The 23855-nt window shown below is 37.7% G+C and overlaps 1 protein-coding gene across 2 annotated transcripts in view; it reads left to right on the forward strand.

The window, feature by feature from the left end:
• Window positions 1-23855, forward strand: part of ARMC10 (armadillo repeat containing 10) — a 388435-nt gene that overhangs the window by 302466 nt on the left and 62114 nt on the right. For both annotated transcript variants that reach the window (XM_044088513.1, XR_006366991.1), the window contains exon 5: window positions 14812-14883. In XM_044088513.1, the coding sequence (XP_043944448.1) occupies window positions 14812-14883 (72 nt within the window). The remainder of the gene's footprint in view (window positions 1-14811; window positions 14884-23855) is intronic.

Genomic DNA, 23855 nt, shown 5'->3' on the forward strand with positions numbered 1-23855 from the left:
GAAATTTAACATTAGTGTATTCAGTTTCTTGATAATTATTTTGTAGGTGAAAGTATTATTGATTGTATTAAGTATAAAATCTTGGGGAATATTATCATTTTAATAATTGTAAGTCTCTCCTCCATAGTAAAAACATATTATTCCAGGTATTAAAAAGATTTTGTATATTAAGAAAACAGGTATTATAGTTATTATATATAATAGATTTAATATCTTTAGATAGTATTATACATAAATAAGTTATCTGACCTGAATTGGGTACATATTTAGTAAAATCACTAATGAGAATATTTTTTCGTGTATATATAGGTAGTATTTTAGTTTTTGCTTCATTGAATATTAAACCAGAAATACTTTTAAAATTCATCATTTTATCAAATAAAGACTGCATAGAAGAATTAGATCCTGCTGATGTAATTAGAACATCATCTGCAAAAGTTGAATTTTTGATGTTGTATTTTCGCCTTTTCAAAACCCTCTATGTCAGTACTGTTTCTAATCAAATTAGCCCAAGGCTCCATTACTAAAGTGAATAATAGTGGAGAAAGTGGACATCCTTGCTTTGTACCTTTAAGAATGGGTATTTTTGTGAAACATATGTTCCTACCTTAATATAAGCCAGCGTTCCTTTGTATAAATGCTCAATTAAATTTACAAATGCATCAGAGAAGTTTGTGCATTTCAGTAAGGTAAACAGCTAGTCCCAACTTACTGAATCAAATGCTGAACCTATATAAAGACTAATAAGTGTTAAATCTTTCTTTTTCCTATTTGCAAAATCAATTAATGTTAAAGTTCTTCTTATATTATCAAAAGTATTTCTATTTACAATGAAGCCCGCCTGATCTATATCTATAATGCCGGGATGATTGTCTTCAATCTATCAGCAAAAATACTCATAAACATTTTATAATCAACATTAAGTAATGAGATGGGTCGATATGAAGAACATCTAGTTGGATCTTTATTAGGTTTTAAAATTGGTGAAATAAATGTATATTGCCAAGATGGGGGGGGTTATTAACTCAGTTTGGGCCAAAATAAAACCTTATGTATTAATGAATATGTAGTTTTAGAAAGGATTTTATATATCTCTGGTATAATACCATCATTACCCGGTGCTTTGCTTGATTTAAGCTTATTTATTTGTGTAATAACTTCTGTATATGAAATACTCTTGTCCAATAGTTTAATCTGTTGTTTATTAAGCTTTTATTCATGTTTGTGGTTATAAACTCCTTTATTTTATCTTTAGGTTCCATGTTAATGTTGTTATGGTTAATCTTGTGAAAGTGATTTCTAAATTCATCCAGTATTTCTGGTATACTAGAAACATTCTTCTTTTCCCTTAGAGAAAAGTTTCCTTGGATATGGTTTTGTTTATTCAATCTTTTGTTTTATTTTTAAGTCTATGTAAGTATTTGGGACTTATTGAATAAGACAAAACGTGTATTTCTTTAAAGTTATTTTAACTTTATGAGTTAAAATTTCTTTGTATTTCTCATTTAGTTTGTTTATTTCTTCAATAACTTTCTTGTCCATAATATTTTCTTTATTATTATGTTTATAAGAGTCTAATTTACTTTGAATATCTAACAATTCCTTATCCCAAGATTTCCTTTTATTATTATACCATCTGATACTTTGTCCATATAGATATGATTTTAAGGCATCCCAAACATAGACAATGGAGACTTCAGGAGTATTATTTATGTCTAGAAAATGTTGTACTTCTGAAAGTATATATTCTTTATAGTCTTTTAGCTGAGTTAAGTATGCTGGTATCCTTTTGATCTGAACATTATGAGTATTTTTATCATGAATTCAAAACAATTGAGTTATGATCAGATATAGGACATGAAATTATTTTGGAATTAATTAAATCTGTTACCATCTGGTTAGAAATAAAGACCCTATCTATTTTTGAATAAGTTTTGTATCTGTTAGAAAAAAGGTGTATGGTAATGATTTTGAATCTATCTGATTTTTAATTTCATTCAAATGATAAGAATTAGCATAATCATTTAAATGTTTTGCATTAGATGTAATTCTTCTTTACCTTATAGAGGTAGTATCACTTTCTTGTAGTATACAATTAAAATCACCAGCTAAAATAATATCCCTATAGAGAATGATATGATCTTATCAATATGATGTTTCACTGTATTAATACCAATTCCAGGTATCCAATGTACATTAATTAAAGTGTAAGTCTTCCCATTAATTTGTATTGTAACCATACAAAACATTCCTTTGTCATCCTGAAAAGACTTAATGGTTTTAGGAATGGGCATACTTTTATTCCATAAAATAGCCACTCCTCTTTTTTCTGAGTGTGCTCTGAACTAACCAATACTGTATACTTATTAGTGGCTAGTTTATCAATATCTTTTTTCAAGAGATGGGTTTCTTGCAGGAAGACTAGATTGGCCTTGTGTAAATTAATGTATCTTATTAGGCTTGCCCTTTTACACGGATTATTCAATCCATTAATGTTTAAAGAAATTCCTTTTAAAGATGTCATTTGGCATTTTTAAAACTCAAGAATCTTATGATCGAAATAACAAATAACAAGATAAATAATGTTAAATCTCCTCTTTTATGTGTACCTTTAAATATAGCTGTATTTATTAAATCTCTTATGGGATTTTGTATAGGATTCAATTTTGTTTGTTGTGACAATGAGTATACAAAATATATTGTGGATGTCAAAACTATATACATATAACAATGAACAAGTGAAAATAATGTAAGGATTAACCTTGCATCCAGCCTGGAGTTGAAAACTCCAACTTAGAGTAGTATTTACTACTCAAGTTAACCTACCCTAAGCAGCAGTACCTCAGCTACCACCTTATCAATTTAATACTAGTTATATTTAACTGAGGTTAACAGTTTTCAATTCAATTATCTATCAAGACAAAACTACACATTTGGTAAAACAGCATCATATAAACTAAAATAAACTTTTTTTTTTTAAACTGTTCATACTACTATATAGATCTATGTAATATATAACACTTGTATTCAAATAGCATTCAAATAATCTTGATGTTAGAAATCAAGAGGAGAGAAAATTAGGTTCTAACATTCATTTAAATCAAAAACTTTGGCTAATATGATTCAGACATTACATATATTAAGATGCATCTATTTTCTGTCATGTGAATACTATTAACAGCTTCCAAAAAAAATCTTGAATTGTTTGTATATGAGCATTTACTTAAACTCATTATTGTCAATAGAGTAAAATATTGTATTCATAAAATTATTATAAATCATATTGCATAGTTATGCAAATTCTCAGAAACACTTGCATTATTAAAAAAAAAAGCCATCACACACATACACACAGACACACACACACCATACATACACACACACATACACATACACACACACACACACACACACACATATATATATATATATATATATATATCTGATCTCACTGAGTTATGTCCTTGTTGTGCACTATCCTACTTGCTGTCCCTAGAATAAATCTGTCTGCTTTATAGAAAATAATGCACAGCAAACACATTTTAGTAACCAGATTTTACAATCATGCTAACCTACTGCTTTAAAATATATCACATGACATTTCTTCCAGAATAGAATTATAAAATTGTTTATGCTTGTCAATCAGATGAATTAAATGAATTATAATAAAGTATATGTTTGGAACAGAAGATTTAACACAGATTATTATGCTGCTGTTAAGTAGATTTTCAAAACATTTAAATAAATGTTTCATTTTCTATGCCTTCTAAAATAAGACATTTACTTACTACAAGAAACTACATCATTTAAACTCATTATAACTGACATTTTATGAATAGAGTATTTTCCTGAATCTGTGGTGTGTCAGTATGATAACTAGGTCAGAGGTTATACTAACTGCTTTCAGTTTCTCTGTGAGAATTCTGTGAGTTGAAGGTTTTGAAGTAGTTCATGGACACTGTGCATGAGACAGCCCACATCCCAGATTGTCTCCTTAACATTTTGATGGAAACTTATTAAAACTTGTGGCAAACATTCATTTTGTCAATAGAGTAAAATATTGTATTCATAGAAATTATTATAAATCATATTGGATAGTTATGCAGATTCTCAGAAACACTTGCATTATTATATAAAAAGCAAAGCCATCACACACATACATACACACACACACATATATATATATATATATATATATATATATATATCTGATCTCACTGAGTTGTGTCTTTGTTGAGCACTATCCTACTTGCTGTCCCTAGAATAAATCTGTCTGCTTTATACAAAATAATGCACAGCAAACACATTTTAGTAACCAGATTTTACAATCATGCTAACCTACTGCTTTAAAATATATCACATGACATTTCTTCCAGAATAGAGTTATAAGATTATTTATGCTTGTCAATCAGATGAATTAAATGAGTTATAGTAAAGTATATGTTTGGAACACAAATTTTTAACACAGATTATTATGCTGCTGTTAAGTAGATTTTCAAAAACATTTAAATAAATGTTTCATTTTCTATGCCTTCTAAAATAAGACATTTACTTACTACAAAAAACTACATCATTTAGACTCATTATAACTGGCATATTTTATGAATAGAGTATTTTTCCTGAATCTGTGGTGTGTCACTGTGATAACTATGCCAAAGGTTATACTAACTGCTTTCAGTTTCTCTGTGAGAATTCTGTGAGTTGAAGCTTTTGAAGTAGTTCATGGACACTCTGCATGAGACAGCTCACATCTCAGATTGTCTCTCTTAACATTTTGGCGGGAAACTTATTAAAAACTAGTGACAAACATTCATTTAGTAGTGTAAATGCATATAAACATGACAAAACCTTCACAATGTATTCCACAGACCATTACAGCCTCTTACTTCTTTTCAGAAAGAGAAACAAATTGAATCACAGCTTGCCATTAAATCTTCAGATATTTTGACTGGTTATGAAACAAAACATTATAACTGACATATTTTATGAATAGAGTATTTTCCTGAATCTGTGGTGTGTCAGTGTGATAACTATGTCAAAGGTTATACTAACTGCTTTCAGTTTCTCTGTGAGAATTCTGTGAGCTGAAGCTTATGAAGTAACTCATGAACACTGTGCATGAGACAGCCCACATCTCAGATTGTCTCTCTTAACATTTTGGCGGGAAACTTATTAAAACTAGTGACAAACATTCATTTAGCAGTGTAAATGCATCTAAACATGACAAAACCTTCACAATGTATTCCACAGATCATTACAGCCTCTATGTAAGTGAAATTAAGCCCAAAATTACCAACAAGCAATAAAACTCAACATTCTTCTCCCAACTCAATTTTCATACAAATCCTATTATTCACTGTGCCCACACAATCAAAAGCATTTCTATATATTAATAAAGAAAAGAAAAGAGTAGAAAATAAAAGGGAGTGAGGCAGAAATAAAAAATGTAAGAGAAAGCTGTAAGAAGTATATACAATGGAATGTTACTTACTGTTTATATTAATAGAGTTAAAAATAAAAGATATTATTTACTCTTATTTAGTTCTGATTATTATTAGTTAAAGCATAACAGATTATTTACAAACAGGCATAAGCAGCATAATCAAGAAAGTATAATTAGAAATAGCATTTGAAGAACTTATAAAAACTTTTACAAGGAATAAATATGTTATTATTCTATTAATGATATTTTCATTACTGTTCCCTCCCTGCCCTCCCCCACCCTTTACCCACTACATAATCTAAATAGAATGTCATTGTTTAAACAAAGAAAATAATAAAAGGAGAAGGAAAAAAAGGTAAAGATAAAAAAATGTATCAAATTACTAACCTTACTTCTTTTCAGAAAGAGAAACAAATTGAATCACAGCTTGCCATTAAATCTTCAGGTATTTTGACTGGTTATGAAACAAAACATTTCTTTGCACATAGAGAATAACTTTGATTAAATCTTTTCCAAAATATTTGTGGTTTTCTGGAAATGCAGGAACTATATTCAAAAGATTAATAATGAACTAAAATGATGAGAGAGAAAAAACATATAACAAATCATTTGTTTTTAGTCTCTTCTTCTTCTCTGAAGTCTTCCACGCTTCAGTTGCCAATCTCTTTAATGAAGAACTAGCCCATTCCATTTCTTCTATTTTATCCAAAATCCTTTTTTCTTTGACAAACAGTAAAGCAGAGTCTAAATCATCGAAAACCTTAGGACCATCAGGAAGGAAGATTTTAAGCTTGGCAGGAAACAGAAGGTATGTTTTAAACTGTGCTTTTTAAGCTCCCTTATTAGTGGCAGAAAAACTTTTCTTTTAGCTATTACCATGGAAGAATAGTCATTGTCAAAGCACAGTTGTCTCATTAATCTTAACAGGAGCTTTAGCCCAAGCAGATTTAAGAACCATCTCTTTATCAAAAGATGATAGAAATCTAACTATAACTGATCTAGGATATTTTTTGTTAGAGTTAGTATTAGCTATAGATCTATGTGCTCTTTCGATACCAAAAGAGAATGCTTCTTGTAAGTCTAAAGTTTTAGGGAGCCAAGTTGTTAAAAAAGAAGTAATATTGTTACCTTCAACATTTTCTGGCAGTCCAAAAATCCTAATGTTATTGCGCCTAGATCTATTTTCCAGGTCATCCAGCTTTGTTTGTAAATGTGTATTTTGTTTCAGCAGAAACTCAATGTTGATTTCCTCTTCTTGGATTCTATTTTCCATGTCATTCACAGCTTCTTCTATGCCTGTCATCTGGTTCTTCTGTTGCAGGTCTGTATGTAACAGGTCTATTTGTTTTGTAGTTTTTTCTATGAAGGTGTCTATTTTAGTATCCTTTTTATCCATTTTATCAGTAAGTTGCTGGATTATAATTATCAGAGACGGAAGTTCTTTCTTGATGCTGGAGTCTTGAGAATTTGTCTTACTGGAACTCATTTCAGACTGATAAACTGACAGGAAAATTTCCACAGTGATTTCTGACAGGAATATTGTTAAGAATTCCTTTCTTTTTTAGATATAGTTCAAGAACTATATAAAACAAACGTATTTAGAAAGAAAATTACTTCAAAAATTAATTTTTTAAGTAATTAATTCCTGTCAGTGTAATGAAATTGGTGGAGCTGAAGAAATCTGCTGCTATCCTGTGTTCATCCTTGGCCACGCCCCGCTTAGGGTTATTTCTGAGGGACCACAAAACATACCTCAGATCCTGGTAAAGGAAGAGGTTCATGCCACTTTAATCAAGGTATGTCAGGGTTCTGATCCACCATGCTTTGTAAGAGCAGATGTCCCACTTCAGAAAAAGAAACAAGCTTTTAATCCTTCTAAAAAAGTTGAACATACATTTCTCTTTAGGCAACTGATACCATTAGAAAAATGGGTTCTCAAAGTGATTTTTCACTGATGCAGATGGCAGTAAGACCTCTCCCTCTCTTTCAAGAGATTCTTCCTCATCTGCCAGATTTAACTTCTCTTTTCCCCCTGTCATTTATCATCTGCTGACTTGGGAACATGATAGAAGTGGTATTCCTCCTCAGATAGGAGAAGGTTTTTATTCAAGAATGTTTCTGGTGTCAAAGAAGCCTCTTAGAAACCGTTCTAGGTCTTTCCTTTTTAAACCAGTTTGTGATAGTGCCTAATTTCAAAATCTTATCTCTTCACAACCTGTTACCTGTCATTCCACATTTAAGTTGTTTGCTGATATTAGATTTAAAATATGCTTATTGCATTCCTATAGCTCCAGATTTCAGATGATGATGAATCGGAATATAAGGTTTTCTGTGTCTGGGTCATACTTTCAGTTCTCTGCATTACCTTTTAGGTTATCTGTTGCTGCAAGGATATTTACAACATGTCTAGCCCCATAGATAGCCTATTGCAGATTGCAAGGTACTCACGTTTTCCTTATTTAGACAACTTGCTTATCTTTGTAGAGTATTTTTCAAAGTGTCAGGAATCTGTCACGTGGGTGAGGGATCTCCTGCACATACTGGGGTCTCAGGAGGACATCCAAAAGTCTTATTTAACTCTTTCATGCAGTATTGTTTTCCTGGTGGGTCTTCTAGATTCAACAATTCAAAGAGCTTTTGTTTCACAGAAAAAAGTATATCTATATCAGGATAAATTCCTGAGTTTTTCCATTCAAACAAAAGTCTCAGCAAGGGAATTTCTCAGGATACTTGGTCATGGCACCTTTGATTCTCATGATTCCTCTAAGAAGACTTCACATGAGAAAAATGTAGTGGTACCTAAAATCACTGTATTCCCAGCATCCTCATCTCCTGACATTGCAGGTTCCAGTTTTTGTATTAGCGGATAAACCAATTTCATCCAAATCCAGGTCTCTCACTTTCTCCTCCAGCACCAGCTTAGTATTTAACAACAGATATCTCAAACTTTGCTTTGGGAGATAGATCTTTGGATAAGAAGTGACAAACCAAAATACACAAACTTAAAAGAGATGTTGGCAGTCATAAATGCTCTCAACTCTCTTAATCATCTGTGGTCCTTAGGACCATTACAAGTGGTTACAGACAACTCCACAGTCATGGGGTAGATAAACATTGGGGAACTGCAGTCTACCTTCTTTGCAGACTAGCCAAGGTAGCCTGGGATATAGCTTTTCAGCACAATCTCAATCCACATGCATCTTGTATCCCATCAGAGCAAAATTTTGTGGTAGACAAGCCGAGCAGGACCAGGACTGAACCTCATGAATGGAAAGTGAGTTGGGGAATCCAATAATTAATACAACTGTAGGGAACACCTTAGACAGATCTTTTTTACCTTCAATCACAAATAGTTGACAAAATTCAGCTCCAGAACTCAATGCAGAGAGGCCTGGAAAACCAGTGTATTTTCTTTTCCTTGGACAGAAGTATTCCTTTATGCTTTTCAATCCTTTCCACTAATATCAAGGGACATTCTGAAGATTCAGAAAGACTCTCCAAAGATCATTGTGGAGACTTCCTTCTGGCCAAGGCAACAGTTGTGCTCCCTTCTTTGAGAAATGGCCAAGGGCAATTACCTCAAAATTTCTCACAGACTAGATCTACTCATACTGGGCAGGGGTGTTTGCTACATTCCAACTCCAAACAACCACAAGTAACTGCCTGGGTAATATAGTCTTAATACCTTTTAGGCACATGTATTCTGAGGATGGGCAGGAGGTAGAGTAAAGGAGGCAAGAAACCCTGCTACTAGAAAATCATATATTAGCAAATGCAAAAGAATTTTTGTTATGCCAAGACAAGAACCATGACCCTTTTAAGGCTTATGTTTCTCTGGTTCTGCAGTATTTGTGTGACTTATGTTTTGGCCTGATTTTCTCCTCCATCAAGGTACACCCAAGGGGCATTTCCACATGTCTGCCAATGGATCCCCTTCTTTTAATGTATTCAGATGTAAAATGTTTTTGAAAGGGGTGTTGCATACCAAGCCTCCTAGAAAACAGGTGGCTCCTGTTTAGGATCTTTTTGTGTTGGGAAAATTAACTCTTGCTCTATTTGAACCAGTACATCAGGCTGATTTGAGATTCTTCTGAAAGAATAGTATCTTATTTCCAAGCTTTTGTGATGTCAACCTTATCTCATTTTCCACAAAGAGAGTATTTCCATAATAACAAATCTTTCCTTTATGCTTCAGCCAAGCTGTCCCTCTCCCTGTCTTCCTTCCAGAAGCTAAAAATGAGAGAGAAAGGATACTCCATACTTTGGACATCCATAGACAACCCAGATATCATCTTGTTAGAGCTAAAACTTTCAGGAGCTCTGCAGTTCATTTGTTGTGAAGATATGAAGCAAAGACAAACTGTGTCAAAGCAGACTATTTCCATATGGTCCGTATGGTTGTCTCATGCTGTTACCTTTCGTTATTCCCACCACAGCAAAGCAATCCCAGGTCAGGTCAAAGTTCATTGTACTAGGGCCTTGGCTTCATCTTTGGCTTTTTGGAAAGGGTTGGGTTCTGTAAGTATTCTAGAAGCAGCAACTTGGCTTTCTGTACATATCTTTACAAAGCACTACAAGCTAGATTCCTTTTCCAGGTCTAGGAGAAGCTTTGCTAGGGACATTCTCTAGGGGCTCCAGGGCCCTCATCCTTCTTCCTCCCAGTAAGTTTAAGTTATGGATGTCTACACATGTACCTAAGGCTACTGCAGCAGTGATCAATCTGATGAACATCCCTATAATTAAACGTACCATAATAATAGATGTTTAAATGATAATTGCTGCAGTAGCCGTACCCATCCTCCACCCCTCCTACTTGTGTGTATTGTTAGCAGGTGGGATATAAAGTTAGTTGTTACTGTGTATATCTTTTAGAGGTTCAGGATGAATAAGATTCTGTCTCTCGCTGATTAGGAAAAAAATCCATCTCCACCTTGGGATTTGACGATGATATGGCTAGCCTTGGTCCGCCCACCCTTTGAGCCTGCAGCTACTCTGGATTTGAATTTCCTTTCCTGGAAAACTATTTTTCTAGTACCTATCACGTCTGCAAGAAGAGTTTCTGAACTTCAGGCCTTTTCTTCAGAATTTCCATATTTGATTTTTCACAAGGATAGAGTTACCCTGTGTACTAATCCTTCATTTTTACCCAAGGTGGCTAAGGAAGGGAACATTAATCAGTCCATCAATCTTTTAGTCTTTTTCCAAATTATCAAAACAAAGGTGAATATACTCTCCATTTGCTTGATGTTCATAGACAGCTTTATTTTTATTTACACAGAACCAAGCACTTTATGAAGTCTGATCACTTATTTGTATCTTTTTCAGTAGCAAAAAGAGGTAAATCTATTACCAAAGTCTCACTAGTAGATGGTTGAAAGACTATATTATATTTATTTACTCTTCCAAAAACATTCCCTTGCTAGGACAAATTAAGGCCCAGTCTACAAGGTCCATGGCTACTTCTCATGCCTTTTGGTCTAGAGTTTCTATTGAGAACATTTGTGCTGCAGATACTTGGTCTAATTCCCACATGTTTATTATGCATTATAAATTGTACATTCTATCAAGGAGTAAAAGTGCTTTTGGCTGCTGTTCTTTGGAATATCCTTCCATGAGGGGCACCCTGGATTTTAGTAGCTGGGGACCCTGTCCCACAAGTTAATGAAATGAAGAGGACAACATCAGATAAAGAAGTTATGTTCTTACTGTAAAGTTCCTCCATGTTGTGCATCTTCATTTCCATTAACCTTCCTGCCCATATCCCCCTATCCAAGTCTTTGGGAAGCCTGGTTGAATGTTCAAAGGAATATCTATTCCTTATTTTGAGCTCCTGATTAGTTTATAGAGCCGTGTAATTTCTCTGGTGGAAGTATGTTTATGTGCTATGGCTTTTCTGGCAAATTCGATCTGAGGTACATTGGGAGAGAAGGGCATTGTGGGTATGGGAAGGAACGCAAGTCAGGAAGCTCAAGCTGTAAAAAAGCAGCCAATATGTTCTGAGGATCAGAACCAGTACCCATAGGTTAATGGAAATGAAGATGGACAACACACATGGAACGTTATGGTAAGAACATAACTTCTTTTTAAACACAAAGATTCCCCAATCTGTGCTTGCTTTGCTCAGCCCCAGAGCATGACATTGACTGTTGTCCACATTGTGTCAGTTTCACTCCAAGGACAATCCAAAAAAGATGGCAGTCTCAACAGGAGTTTACAGAAGGGGTGCATGTCTGGTTCAATCTTAACACCTTCAATCAAATAAATTTTCCAGAGCCTTACACATAGAGGATAAAGTGTCCCATCTGACTCTATACTTTCCAAAACATTTTGTAGCAGGAGACATTTTCAGCAAGGGAGTTCTTCAGACTGTTAGGCTACATGGCATCCTGCATCCCAATGGAGCCACTTGCCCTGCTACATTTAATTTGTCCAAATCTTGCCACTTGCCCTTCTACACTTGAGGAATTTTCAGTGTTACTTGAGAAACAGATGGTGTCAGTTTACTTATTCATAGAGACCACCATCCCACTTCCCTCTTGCATCAAAAAAAACAATCACATAGTTGATATTATTACAATGCAATCTAAAACAGAGGATGCATTTTATACTCCAGAGGCTACTATGACCCCCACCACAGATTCCTCAGACATGTTGGGGAGCCTGTGTGAGAGCTCTCCAAGTTCAGCAAACAAGATGAGGAAAAAACAACCATGAAAGAAGTGGTTGTGGTCATTGTAGCTCTACAAGCCTTCATCCATACTTTAAAAGAATGGGTCCTCTAAATAATGACACACAACACTACAGTGATGTGGTACATAAAACAAGAAGGAAAACATTTGTACATTATGTGTAAGCTTGCTATGCAAGCCTGTAAAATATGTCAAAATGTTGGCATAACTTTAATAGCAGCCTACATCCCTTCTCAACAAAAATGTTCTGACAGTTTGAGCAAATATCAAGTAGACTCTCACAAATGATGTGATGAAGGATGTCTTTCTGGATCTGACCACAATATGGGGTGTATAAGAGGTAGACATGTTTGGCTGTCATCTGGGTAGGAAACTAAGACATTTCATCTGCAGGAAAGCAACTCCATAAGCTTGGAAAATAGATGCCTTCCCTCAGAATTGGGCAGGTGTGTTTCTATATGCATTCCCATCTATACCCAAGAAGAAAAGTCATAAGTAATTCTAGCAGTAACCTTTTGGTCAGGACAACACTGGCTCCCTCTGCTGAACAGCCTAACAAGGAAAATATGAAAGCACTGACTCAGCATGAATATCTATTATACCCCAACCTGACCACTTTAAAGTTGACAGCTTGGATGATTTTACAGTGATTCCAGGTAGTAACATAGACTCTGAAGGCAGGAAACTAAACACAAAGAAATCTTACTTGACTAAATGGAAAATACTCTTCCTCTGGTGCCAGGACCCTTAGAAGGCAAAAGTTGCTATGGTTGTAGAATATCTGTCAGACCTTTATGAAACTTGGTTAGTGTATACATCTGTAAAAGTCCATGATTTTGCCATTTCTACCTTTATAAACACAAATCCACATGTGTACCCCAGGCCTTCAATTAAAAAGTTCCTGAAGGTGATCCTCCATCTTAGACTGCTGCGAAAAGAGATTCCCCCACAACTAGATCTTAACTATAATTTACAAAATTTTACTTTGGCTCAGTTTGAACCAGATGCTTCAGCTACTCTACAGTTTCTATTTTGGAAGATGTTTTTGGTGGCTACTACCTTTGCTAGGACAATTTCTGAACTCCAGACTTTAATGTGCAAGAAACTCTTCACAGTGTTTCACCAGGACAGGTGATCCCTTCAAATTAATCTTTCCTTGATGCCTAAGGTGGTTTCTGAGCTCTCCTTTAACCAGGCCGTTTACTTATCAATTTTATTTAAAAATTTACAGAACAAAGCAGAAAGGATCCTTCATTCCCTTGGTGTGCTTAGACATATTTTATTTTCACGGCATCAAAGAGCTGAAAAGGGGCCAAGCAGCTGTTTGTTTCTTTTGCAAAAGGAAAAAGGGGGAAAACAGTAAATAAACAGATAATTTCTAAATGGTTTGCTCATTGTATTTCTTTTTGTTATACAGGTCGTGATATATCATAGCCCACTCCACCAGTATCACTGCAGCCACCATAGTCTTCCTTAGAGGAGTTACTGCACAGCCAGTTATAGAACCTGCAACTTAGATTTGTCTTCACACCTTCTCAAAGATTCTACAATTTAGGAGTAGCCTCCAGAGCCAAGTCTGTCCTGCAGGACATAATTTCCTGATTTTATTGTTTCACCTCACAATTTTCATATGCTTTGGGAATCTCTACAAATGTAACGGCAACAGAGAATATTGTAATAAATCTAATACAGTTGTGATAGGAAGTTGAATTAATGTAGTTATTTGAGTGGCTTCACTATTGCTCTTCAGCTTCACTCCCACTTACCTCCCTTTTTGACCTGTTTTTCTTTTCTACATGGGCTGGAGATGGCAGCCTAATCCTTTACCTGCACCTTCCCTCTCACTTCTGTACACCTCCTTCCCTCTTTCACTTCTGTCTACTCCATGAAGAGAGGGCTTGAGGACCTGTGGTGTGGGGCTGGGAGGCACAGGGCTGTTGCCATCTGATTCACTAGGACTTTGGCTTGAAGGTCTTCTACCTTACTGTAGCCAGGGCAAGAAAGATCTGAAGATGGGATTGGCCAATGCACTTACACTACCAACATCCTTGTGTTCTGGCAGGAGGTCCTCAGCCAAAGTCCTGCAGGAAGGTAAAGCTTCAGAAGATGGTCTGCCTGCAGGCAGGCATTCCAAATGTAAGGACTACAGCAACTACAACAATCCATTTACAGAAATATCTGCATATGGTAAAATTCTTAATACAGCTGTACTTTTTGAGAGAAGTGTGTATATGCTTTCCAAATTTGCCTTCAGGGCCTGACTGACCCACATGGCAAAGTATCAGGGGGAATCCTGAAACAAATCAAGAAGATTTCTTAAATGCATGGAAGTTTTCTTCTATATGAATGCACTGAGTCTTGGTTAGCTGTTCGTTAATTTTTGATAGTTTACATTGTGTTTTTGTATTATTATGTCTATGCATTTTTTACTATAGCTGTCTGCTTTAAAGTCATATGATTTCCAGTTTAACATTTTAACATATTTTACTGCTCAAAAAGTTTACCTATGGACAGTGCACCTTCCAATTATACAAAAGTTAGCTAGTAAATAAATACACTTTTGAAGCTATAGTAAAATATCTAAATTCACATTGTTTTGCTGCATGCAATAACTAGCAAAATACTGAGTCTTACAAAAAGAAAAGTACAAATAGTGATAGAATATATTTTCTCCTGCAGATTCAGGTTTTGAAAGTGCTTGTGAATCTGTCTGCTAACTCGCATTTAACTAAACATCTCCTCACTTTAAAGGTAAGCTGTTATATATGTTTTTAGGCAACTGAAAAATAAATATGCATGGTTTGTATGTCATGAACATTTTCTTCCTTTTGGGGAGTAAAGGTTTCTAGAGCTGGTTAAATGTCAGTATTTCTGTTGACGTCAAGAGTTGTGATGGTGTTCACATGTCTTCATAGGATCATAGGAAGTTACTAGGCTATTGGCACTGAGGCCCTTATAAGCCTAGCCAAGAGTTTAGCCCATGCATAGACAAATCAGCACCCAATGCCCCAGTCCAACAGGGACACGGGTGGAATCCTAGGGATGTATTTTCTATTTCCCATCCAGTTATCCAGGTTGCACTTAAAAAAAGGGTAAAGAGGTACTCTGCTTGACGTGGAGAGGGAGTCTGTTCCATAGATGGGGGAGTCTCAGGGACACAAATCTGTCCCGCCAACAAGTCCTATTGATGTCACAGACCAGGTTGAGGCCACGTTTGCAGTTGACTAGAGTAGAGCGGATATGCAACAGTCCCATCAAGGTGGGGTCCGAGATCGCCTTGTGTGCCAGACAGAGGTCACCTTTGAGGAGTCTGTATGACACAGACTACAGGGATAAGGACTTTTAGCCTATCTGTATATGGTAGATTTTTGAGGACCTGGATTCTCCTGGTGAGGAACCTCTGTGGTCTCTCCAGCTGCTGCATGTTCTTTGTGAGATACATGCCGAATGGGGCATTGTACTCAATAAAGGGATGTTATGACCTCCTTGTCCCTGGATGAGATACCCTTACTTATTAGGTGGGCCATGTAGAAAGCTTTCCATACAGTGGAAGCAACATGGTGGTCAAAAGTCAGGTTGCAATCAATCTGGGTGCCCAAATCCCTCACAACTGACTGCATGCTTAGGATGTTGTTATTAATATGATAATTTGTGGGGACATCACTCTCCCCAAAGGGGATGATGATGCATTTTTTTGTATTCAGCTTGAGGCCGTGTTTCTGGCACCAGTCATTTGTTTGGGTGAGACCCTCTTGGATGATGTCCACATTACTAGGGGAATTGATGACAGCTTCCAGCTTGCAGTCAACTGCAAACTTGGTCAGCCATAGCCCACTGGTTTTGGCCTGCACCTCAGAAAAGTATATCCCAAATAACAGAGGCCCCAAGACCAAACCCTGGGGTACACTACTTGATACGGGTCTACTGCTTGAAGTGGTGCCCCCTATTTTGACTAGGTGGGTACTATCAGTGAGCCAGTTAGCTTGCCCATCTGTTAACATATGGATTGATGCCTAGCTGAGAGAGTTTATCTGTTATGCCCTGAATGAATGATCTTCATTCAGACTAGCACAGCTTTGGGCAGCTACATTGAAGTTTGCCAGTAAGACCTGTGAAGGAGAAAAAAAAAACTCTTTTTCTGGTTCAGTGAGACAAGTTAATAGTAGTTACCCTCCTTTGGTTACTCAGGTTTTTGAAATGACAGGTTAGTGAAGATTCATTTGAGCAGGTACAGTTCAATCTCTCTCTCTCAGTAGTCCTTCCAGAGGGGTAAAGAGGAAGGAGGCAAGCAAGTTTTTTTAGTTTAATAATATCTACAGTAATTTAGACTGTAGCACAGCAGGCCAGCATTGGGAAGAATTCTACTGCATACATGTTGTTTTGAACATTTTTTATTTTTTATTTTTTTATTTTACATTTGTTGACCGGGCTAGTCCAACTGGATATATGTCCATTTTCAATGGAGGCCCGGGGAGAAAAGCTCCACAGACAGAGTAAAATATACAAACACAGTAGTACAATCCAAGGTTTTGTCAATCGTTACATATCATTGCATATAATATCTAATCAGGAAAAAAATACAAAATAATCATAGTGCATACCAGCTATGGATATGCATACAAAGTATGTTCAGTTACACTCTAGAACTTAAAACACACACAAAAATATTGTTAGTAGTTAAGTAAACAAGCTTATATAGGTAGGAAGATTAGTGTCCAGAGTCTGTGTAGGAAGTTAGTCTGGGTTTGCACAGGTCATAACCAGTGTGATTTAACGTAAGGTTTCAGTTTGCTTTTAAATAGGGCAACTGAGGTTAGGTGACTGGGGAGGGTGATCTGAATCTTTGCACATTTTACCATTAACTGTATTAAATCCTACTAAGGAGATAAAGTAAACCTGTGCTGTGGTGAGTGGTCTCCAACCCCCCACCCCCACATATCCATTAACAGTTGAATTCCTCCAGGCTAGCCCTATTGGGGCAGACTCAGCTGTGAAATGCAAAAAAAAAAAAAGGGGGGGGGGCAGGCTTGTATCAAGAAACATTCTTTCAGCTGAGTTTGAACATCTACAGTCTTGTCTTCAGCATTGTTTTCTTTCTCCAAATGAAATGCCTGTTTTCCTGTATTAGTAAACATTTTTAAACAAGTATATCTATGTATGTGTGTGTGTGTGTGTGTGTGTGTGTGTGTGTGTGTGTGTGTGTGTGTGTGTGTGTGTGTGTGTGTGTGTGTGTGCAAATGTTCTTCTATATCACTGTTGCAGTATTCTTAACTATAGTGATCTCCTGTCCAGGGCAGCTCTATGTTCGGCCAGTATACCAAAGCCTTATGATCCTGTATGTGCAGTACATTACACATATGCTCCCAGCACAGGACGTAGGGCATAAAAGTGATGTATGGACACAGAACATCCTTGCTACCAGTCCAAATGGCATTATGGTCATTAGTCTGAACACCTTGATGCTGTGCTGAATACTTAGCCATCAGATAAGTATCCCATTGGGATTTTTTTGTTGTTGTTTTTTTCCCTTTGGTCTTGTATTTTATTTTGCTTACCTAGAGTTCGTGGGTTCATGTCATCCAAGAAGGGAAACTGTCAGTGTGGCAGGCAGATTCCCCATATGGATCATCACAACCAGTGTCTATTTTGTTTGGGTGCTTTCCATGAAGTATTTCAGTACTTCCTCTTGAAGTATCTGTAAAGTATTTGTACCTGAGGCACTCAGAAGCTGTCTGTGTTCACACATCATGACCATATATACTGTGACCTCATCTGAACTTGTTGCTTTCTCTGACTTAATTTTCCTTAGCACTGTTCTTACTTCTAGGGTGGGTACATCATCTTTCGTCATAGACTCTGTCTGAGGCAGTACAGCTTTTGTGAGTTATTCTTCACGTAGATGCTGCTGGAAGTACTTCTTCTGTTTGCCTTTGCTGTACAATGCACTAGTGACCTGGTTGTTGCTGGCCACCATTATGAAAGGTATCTGATGACCATTTTCTTTATTCTTCTGCTTTTGCCTTACAACCTGTTAGATTTGGTTTGTGCCTTTTGCTGAGTCACTTTCCAGAAGCTGGTAGAGTGATTCTGATATCTTCTACTTCGCTATTGCACCTGCTCTCATAGCCACTATGTTAGCCAAGCAGCATTTCTTCTTGGATCCCCCCAACTCCTTCTTTCTTTTAATGACTTCCTGGAATCTGTATTTCTTCGGCTGCATATCTGTTCTATAGTCCTCACATGTGCTGTTTTGAGGCACTGCCATTCTTCTTAAACTCCACCTATATACTTGTGTTCCTAAAATGGTAGAGTCCTGAGTATATGTGTATGTGCGACATTGTTGTTTTAGTACCTTGTGTTATTTGATAGTCTTTTAGTTGAAATTTGAACCGCCAGATAACTTGGTTGACGCATGTTTCACTGAACTTATGGCACTGGCTGTGGTACAAGATCATTGGAGAGTGAGGATCATGGTCTTTCCCGTTTCTCTACTTTAGTGTGATTATGGAGTTGCTATGTTTTATGTAATGTGGGGATATAGGGGGGCTTGCCACCCTGCAAAAAAATTTGGTGTTTACCATTTTTGGTTGTTTGTGCAGTAAAGTAAGTGGTTCAGTATTTCATGATTTATAATTTTTCTGGTTCAATTGATGATAATATAGTCTCATGTATATATGTGGGTGTGTGTGTTTGTGTGTGTATATATATATATATATATATATATATATATATATATATATATATATATATATATATATATATACAAATGTACATTAGATAGATAGATAAGCATATACATACACATAATGTATGTATGCTTTTGTTAGATAAGATTTTGTACTCATTTGCTTTTTGTATGCATCCTAGCATTTTTAGTGACATTATTCAGTAGAACAAAGTGTGACAGTCCAGCTGAAACCTTTTTATGTTATTATTAAAGCATGTGCTCTTTCTTAATGTGTTATTCACTTACTGAATGTAGACTTTTCCTGGGATGAGTCTGTCTGAAAAAAGATCCACATGGATTAGTGCTCTGTCCTGATTAATAAAAATAACATCTGATGACGTCAGTCTTCATTTATTCCTTGACATATGGGTTCTCAGCCATTACTACAGCCCGCGAGAACCAAAAACTTTTGAGCTTAAATCCTACCCAGAATGCTCCTCTCCAATTTACCTTAGATCTCGTTTGCTGCTTCCTGTGACAGATGCGTTGCCAAATTGCTCTCAAGCTAAGTTTAATTTTCTATGTAAAATTTTTTTCCATAGCCATATGTTTTTTTCTTTATTAGTATATAGCTTGTTAATTTTTCTCCTTCAACTTGCCCTTTTCTTCGATAAACCTTTTATCTCCTCTCCTTCCTTCCCTTATATACTTTGGTGTATCTTGCGACAGCCATTGTTGGTAGATTATTGTACTTAATTCTTTTCCTATCCTTTAAAAAAGGTAAAAAAGTAGTAGTAGTTCTGTTTTTCATATTTCTCCCTACACTTATTGTAGTCTGTTTCCCACCATTGGTAGCCTCCTGTACTTCGTTACTCTTATCTACCATTGCTGGTAGCCTTCCCATCCTTTTTTGTTCTTGGTTTCTGTTGTTGTTTGGGTTATTGCTAGTATAAGATATGGCTGATAAAGTTAAAGGATCTTCTGGTTTTAAAAAAATGTCAAGAGTGGAACCATAAGCTGCCCAATTCTGATGGGCATTCTCTTTGTGTCTATTTCCTGGTCCCGTGGCACTTGCAAGAAGATTGTTCAGTCTGTCATGAATTTTGTCACTGTGCCCTGGTAGAAAGGAAAAACAAATTACTGCTAAAGGGGATGATTAAATCTGCTTTTGAGGAGGCCTTACCTAGTTTTCTGGTAAAAGCAAAACAGATATACCTTCCCCTTCCTCTTCCATCTTCATCCTGCAAATTAGACAAACCAAAATAGAGGAGTCGAACAGTGCCAGCTTCTCCTTCGGCACCAATGACCAAAAAAACAAGGACTTCAGTTCCTGCTGTCTGTACGGAACCAACAGTTCCTTCAAAGGCTACTTCGATGCCAACTACGACATCAAAACTGACTTCCCCACTGATGCTGAAATTATCAGAGTAAATATCAGACCAGCCTATGGAGCTGACAGCCTCAGCACTGTCTTCTGTTGCAGCAATGATATCTGCAGATCCAACGGAATGTCCTGAATTTTCTTTCTTGAATAGACCTAGGACCAGATATCCCCCATCCATAGATCCCATTGGTGTTCAGTTGCCCAGCCTATTCTTGGAAAGACCAAAATCCCCCTCTACCCAGTCAACTCGTTCCATTAGGAGCCTAACAGAAATAGACATGTTGAGATTGGTGGATCAGCTCCTTGTGATGAGAGGACTTGCAGGTGCATACTCAGTTCCAGCCCCTTTGGGTGCTGGATCCCCCCCCCCCTTCTGGGACCCCTCCTACTCTTCCTCCTCTAACCACCTCTGAGCTCTTGGAAATTCCAGCTCTGAGTTTCACAGTGCTGACTTTTTTGGCTCCAGTGAGATCTTCATCTCTGGTACCGATTTCTACCCTGGGTTTTTCAGTTCTGTCAGGTCTGGAGAATTCTCAGGGCATGGCTACACTGTCTACTCTGAGGGGCAGGACTCGACTCTGGTTTTTTTTGAGCCGTTTCTGCATCTCAAATCTTCAGCATGCATTAGCTCTACCCTGGCTTCAGCTTTGAGACTGGCATCTTCGGAGCAGGAAGTGACCACGGCTCTGATGCAGTCATTCTTCCTTCTGGGCTACCTTCTTTCTTTGGTGAGGGCAGCCTTCCAAGCTATGGAGAGGGCTTTGTCCACTGTGGACATTCAGTTTCTTCCCTATCGGAGCAGTTTCCCGATCCTTTTTCCAATCCTTTCTATCGACAATAGCTTCCTCCAGTCTCAACATTTGGACAGCGAGCACCAAAGCCACAGGAGACACTATTTAGATATTGTCCTCATTTTATACCTCCCCAGATCGCCCCACTGAGGAGGTTCCTCAGAAGTGGAAGAAGAAACACTTAGTTTCCCCAGAGGAATCCATCACAAAAGACACTGAATTTGATGAGGAGGAGGAGGGTTCCCCATGGTCACCCCCATAAGATGTCTCCTTTGGAAACATCCTTGAGATCCTTAAACAGAGGGGTGGCTCAATATCCCAAAAGCCCTCTTCGGAGGAATCAGTGTACCTGCAGGCCTTCATCACTCCACTCTGTACCTCTTGGGTTACTCCGCCTGCTGGCAGGCTCATTAAGTTGATTTTACAGTGGGTGTGGAAGGCTCCTGACACCATAGAACTTATCCCCAAGAGGCCAGATATATTTCTTTCTGCACCAGAGGACCAGCAGTTTTGGGCAAAGGGATTACCAGTAGATGCCATGATGGTAATGGCAGCCACAAAAAAGGAACTGGCAGAGGAAAGTTCCATTATCCATCCTCCCAATAGAGAGCGTCAGGAGATGGATAGGTTTGGAAAGCAGGTTTACGCTTCATTAACTTTGCATTGCAATCTTTGAACTTTATGGCACACTTCACCAGACTTCAGAGGGATCTGATTAAGGAGCTGTCTGATACCCTGGCAGGAGCCGTATCTGAAGAGGTCCAAGATAAGGTTGCTTCTCAGTTGGCCACCCTAGAGTCCATTTCAAATTCATCCATGAGGCTCATTGCGCATGCAGGTGAAGGGACTAGAGCACCGGGATTAGGTGTAGCCATTAGGAGACACACCTGGTTGTGCCTATGTGAATTTGCAGAGACATTCACGTCTTCATTCATCAATGCACCTTTTGATGGATCATCCCTTTTTGGACGTAAAGTTTGAGAAACTTTGTTCAGGTGTGAGAAAGATGGAAAGACCATTTCTGCAGTGAGTGGGCATATGTTTTTCTATTCCACAATGGTCCTTCAGGAACCAGACGAGTGGGAAAATGTGGTTCAAAAAGTCCCAAGGGCCTTTTCAGGACACACATGACAGTGGCTCTCCCAGGGGCAGAGAGAGAAGCTTTAATGGAAGGCACCATCCACACGATAGAGGTGGCCTGCAAAATTAGGATGCCAGGGACTCCTTTCTGGGCAAACCCTACCAGCGCTCTTGAAAGGAGACCCAGTAGTTGCTTTCCTCTGGAAGCAGTCGAGGGGGTGTCTATCCTTGCACCAAAATGCCTGGCTTCAGATAACTTCAGATGTTTGGGTGCAAAGGATTATAACCAAATGATACACAATACCCTTTCTCTCTCTTCCAAACAATTCCAACAGAGTCACGATGTTCCAGCCTGTCAGAGGGGTCCAGCAGTATTAGAAATTCAAAAACTGCTCCAAAAAAAAAGAGTCATCCAAGAGGTCCCATCAGACAAGAAAGAATCCAGAATTTACTCAAGATTCGTTTTCATTCCAAAGAAGATGGGGGACTGGAAACCAATTTTGGCTCCGTGTGTCTTGAACAAGTCCATTTGACAAACAAAATTCCAGATGGTCACGGTTCAGTGTATTCTCCCGTTTCTAGGGAAAGACAATTGGATGTGCTTGATAGATCTCCAGGATGCGTATTACCACATAAAATGGACAAGTGTTCTAGGAGATATCTCCACTTCTGGCTAGGAACCAGTCATTATTAGTTCAGAGCTCTGCCCTTTGGCCTCACAACAGCCCTCAGGGTGTTCACCAAATGCATGGCAGTAGTAGCAGCTCACTTGAGACTGCAAGAATTCCTGGTGTGGACGACCAGCTCATTACTGTTCCCACCATGCATGTACTAGAACAAGTAAAAGACTTATGTTCTCCAGACCTTCGCCAACCTGGGCTTCACTGTAAATTACAAAAAAAATCACAACAGACTCCAACACAAATTTTAGAGTTCATAGGAGTGGTGCTCAATCCCAATACTTGCATAGCTTCCCTTCCCTTCCCTTTCCAAGACTACAAAAGATCACGGTGTAAGTAAAAAAGATTGTCAGGAACAAGGGAGTAGCCGTACAAGTAGTCTTGCAGGCCTTAGGTTCGACGGTGGTGGCCATTAAGTTAATTCCTCTAGCAAGACTTCACATGAGAATTCTTCAGTGGCTTCTAGCATCTCAGTGGTCCATTCTGTATCGGCCAATGTCAGATCAGATTTTGTTTACCAGTCATTGCAAGAAACGCCTAGCTTGGTGGATTCAGTCAGATGAAATTCTCTTGGGTCGTCCCTTTGTTCCATCTCAACCCTGAGCTGTAGTGACCACGGACTCTTCATAGATGGGGGTATTATCTCGGCAAGCTCGTCCAAAGCATTTGGACACCCATAGAGGCCAACTTGCACATCAGTGTTCTCTAACTGAGGGCAGTACTTTTAGCATTGCAGGCATTTCAAACTGCTTTCCCCTCAGGAAAGATTGCAATTCAAATGGACTATGTCAACAGTTTGTTACATCAGCAGGCAGGGAGGAACCAAGTCAATAACCCCTTTGATGAGAATCTCTGAGTCTGGCAGTGGGCCATCTCTTCAACCGCCTTCTCTTCAACCGCCTTCTCATAGCAGCACATATTCTGTGGAGTTCCAATGTGATAGCGGACAAACTGAGCAGATGCATTCTCCTGCCTCATGAGTGGTCTCTTAATCCCAAAGGGGTTTGCCATGGTCCCCCCTCCAGGGGAGATGAGAGATGCTGTTCTGCACGATTGGCTCTCCAGACTTCTGTGCACCTTTCCTCCTTTCCTTTAATCCCTCATTTTCCTAAAGAAAGCAT

This window comes from Protopterus annectens, chromosome 11.part0, assembly GCF_019279795.1.
Source record: "Protopterus annectens isolate FY-2018-M chromosome 11.part0, PAN1.0, whole genome shotgun sequence".
Classification (NCBI taxonomy): domain Eukaryota; kingdom Metazoa; phylum Chordata; order Ceratodontiformes; family Protopteridae; genus Protopterus; species Protopterus annectens.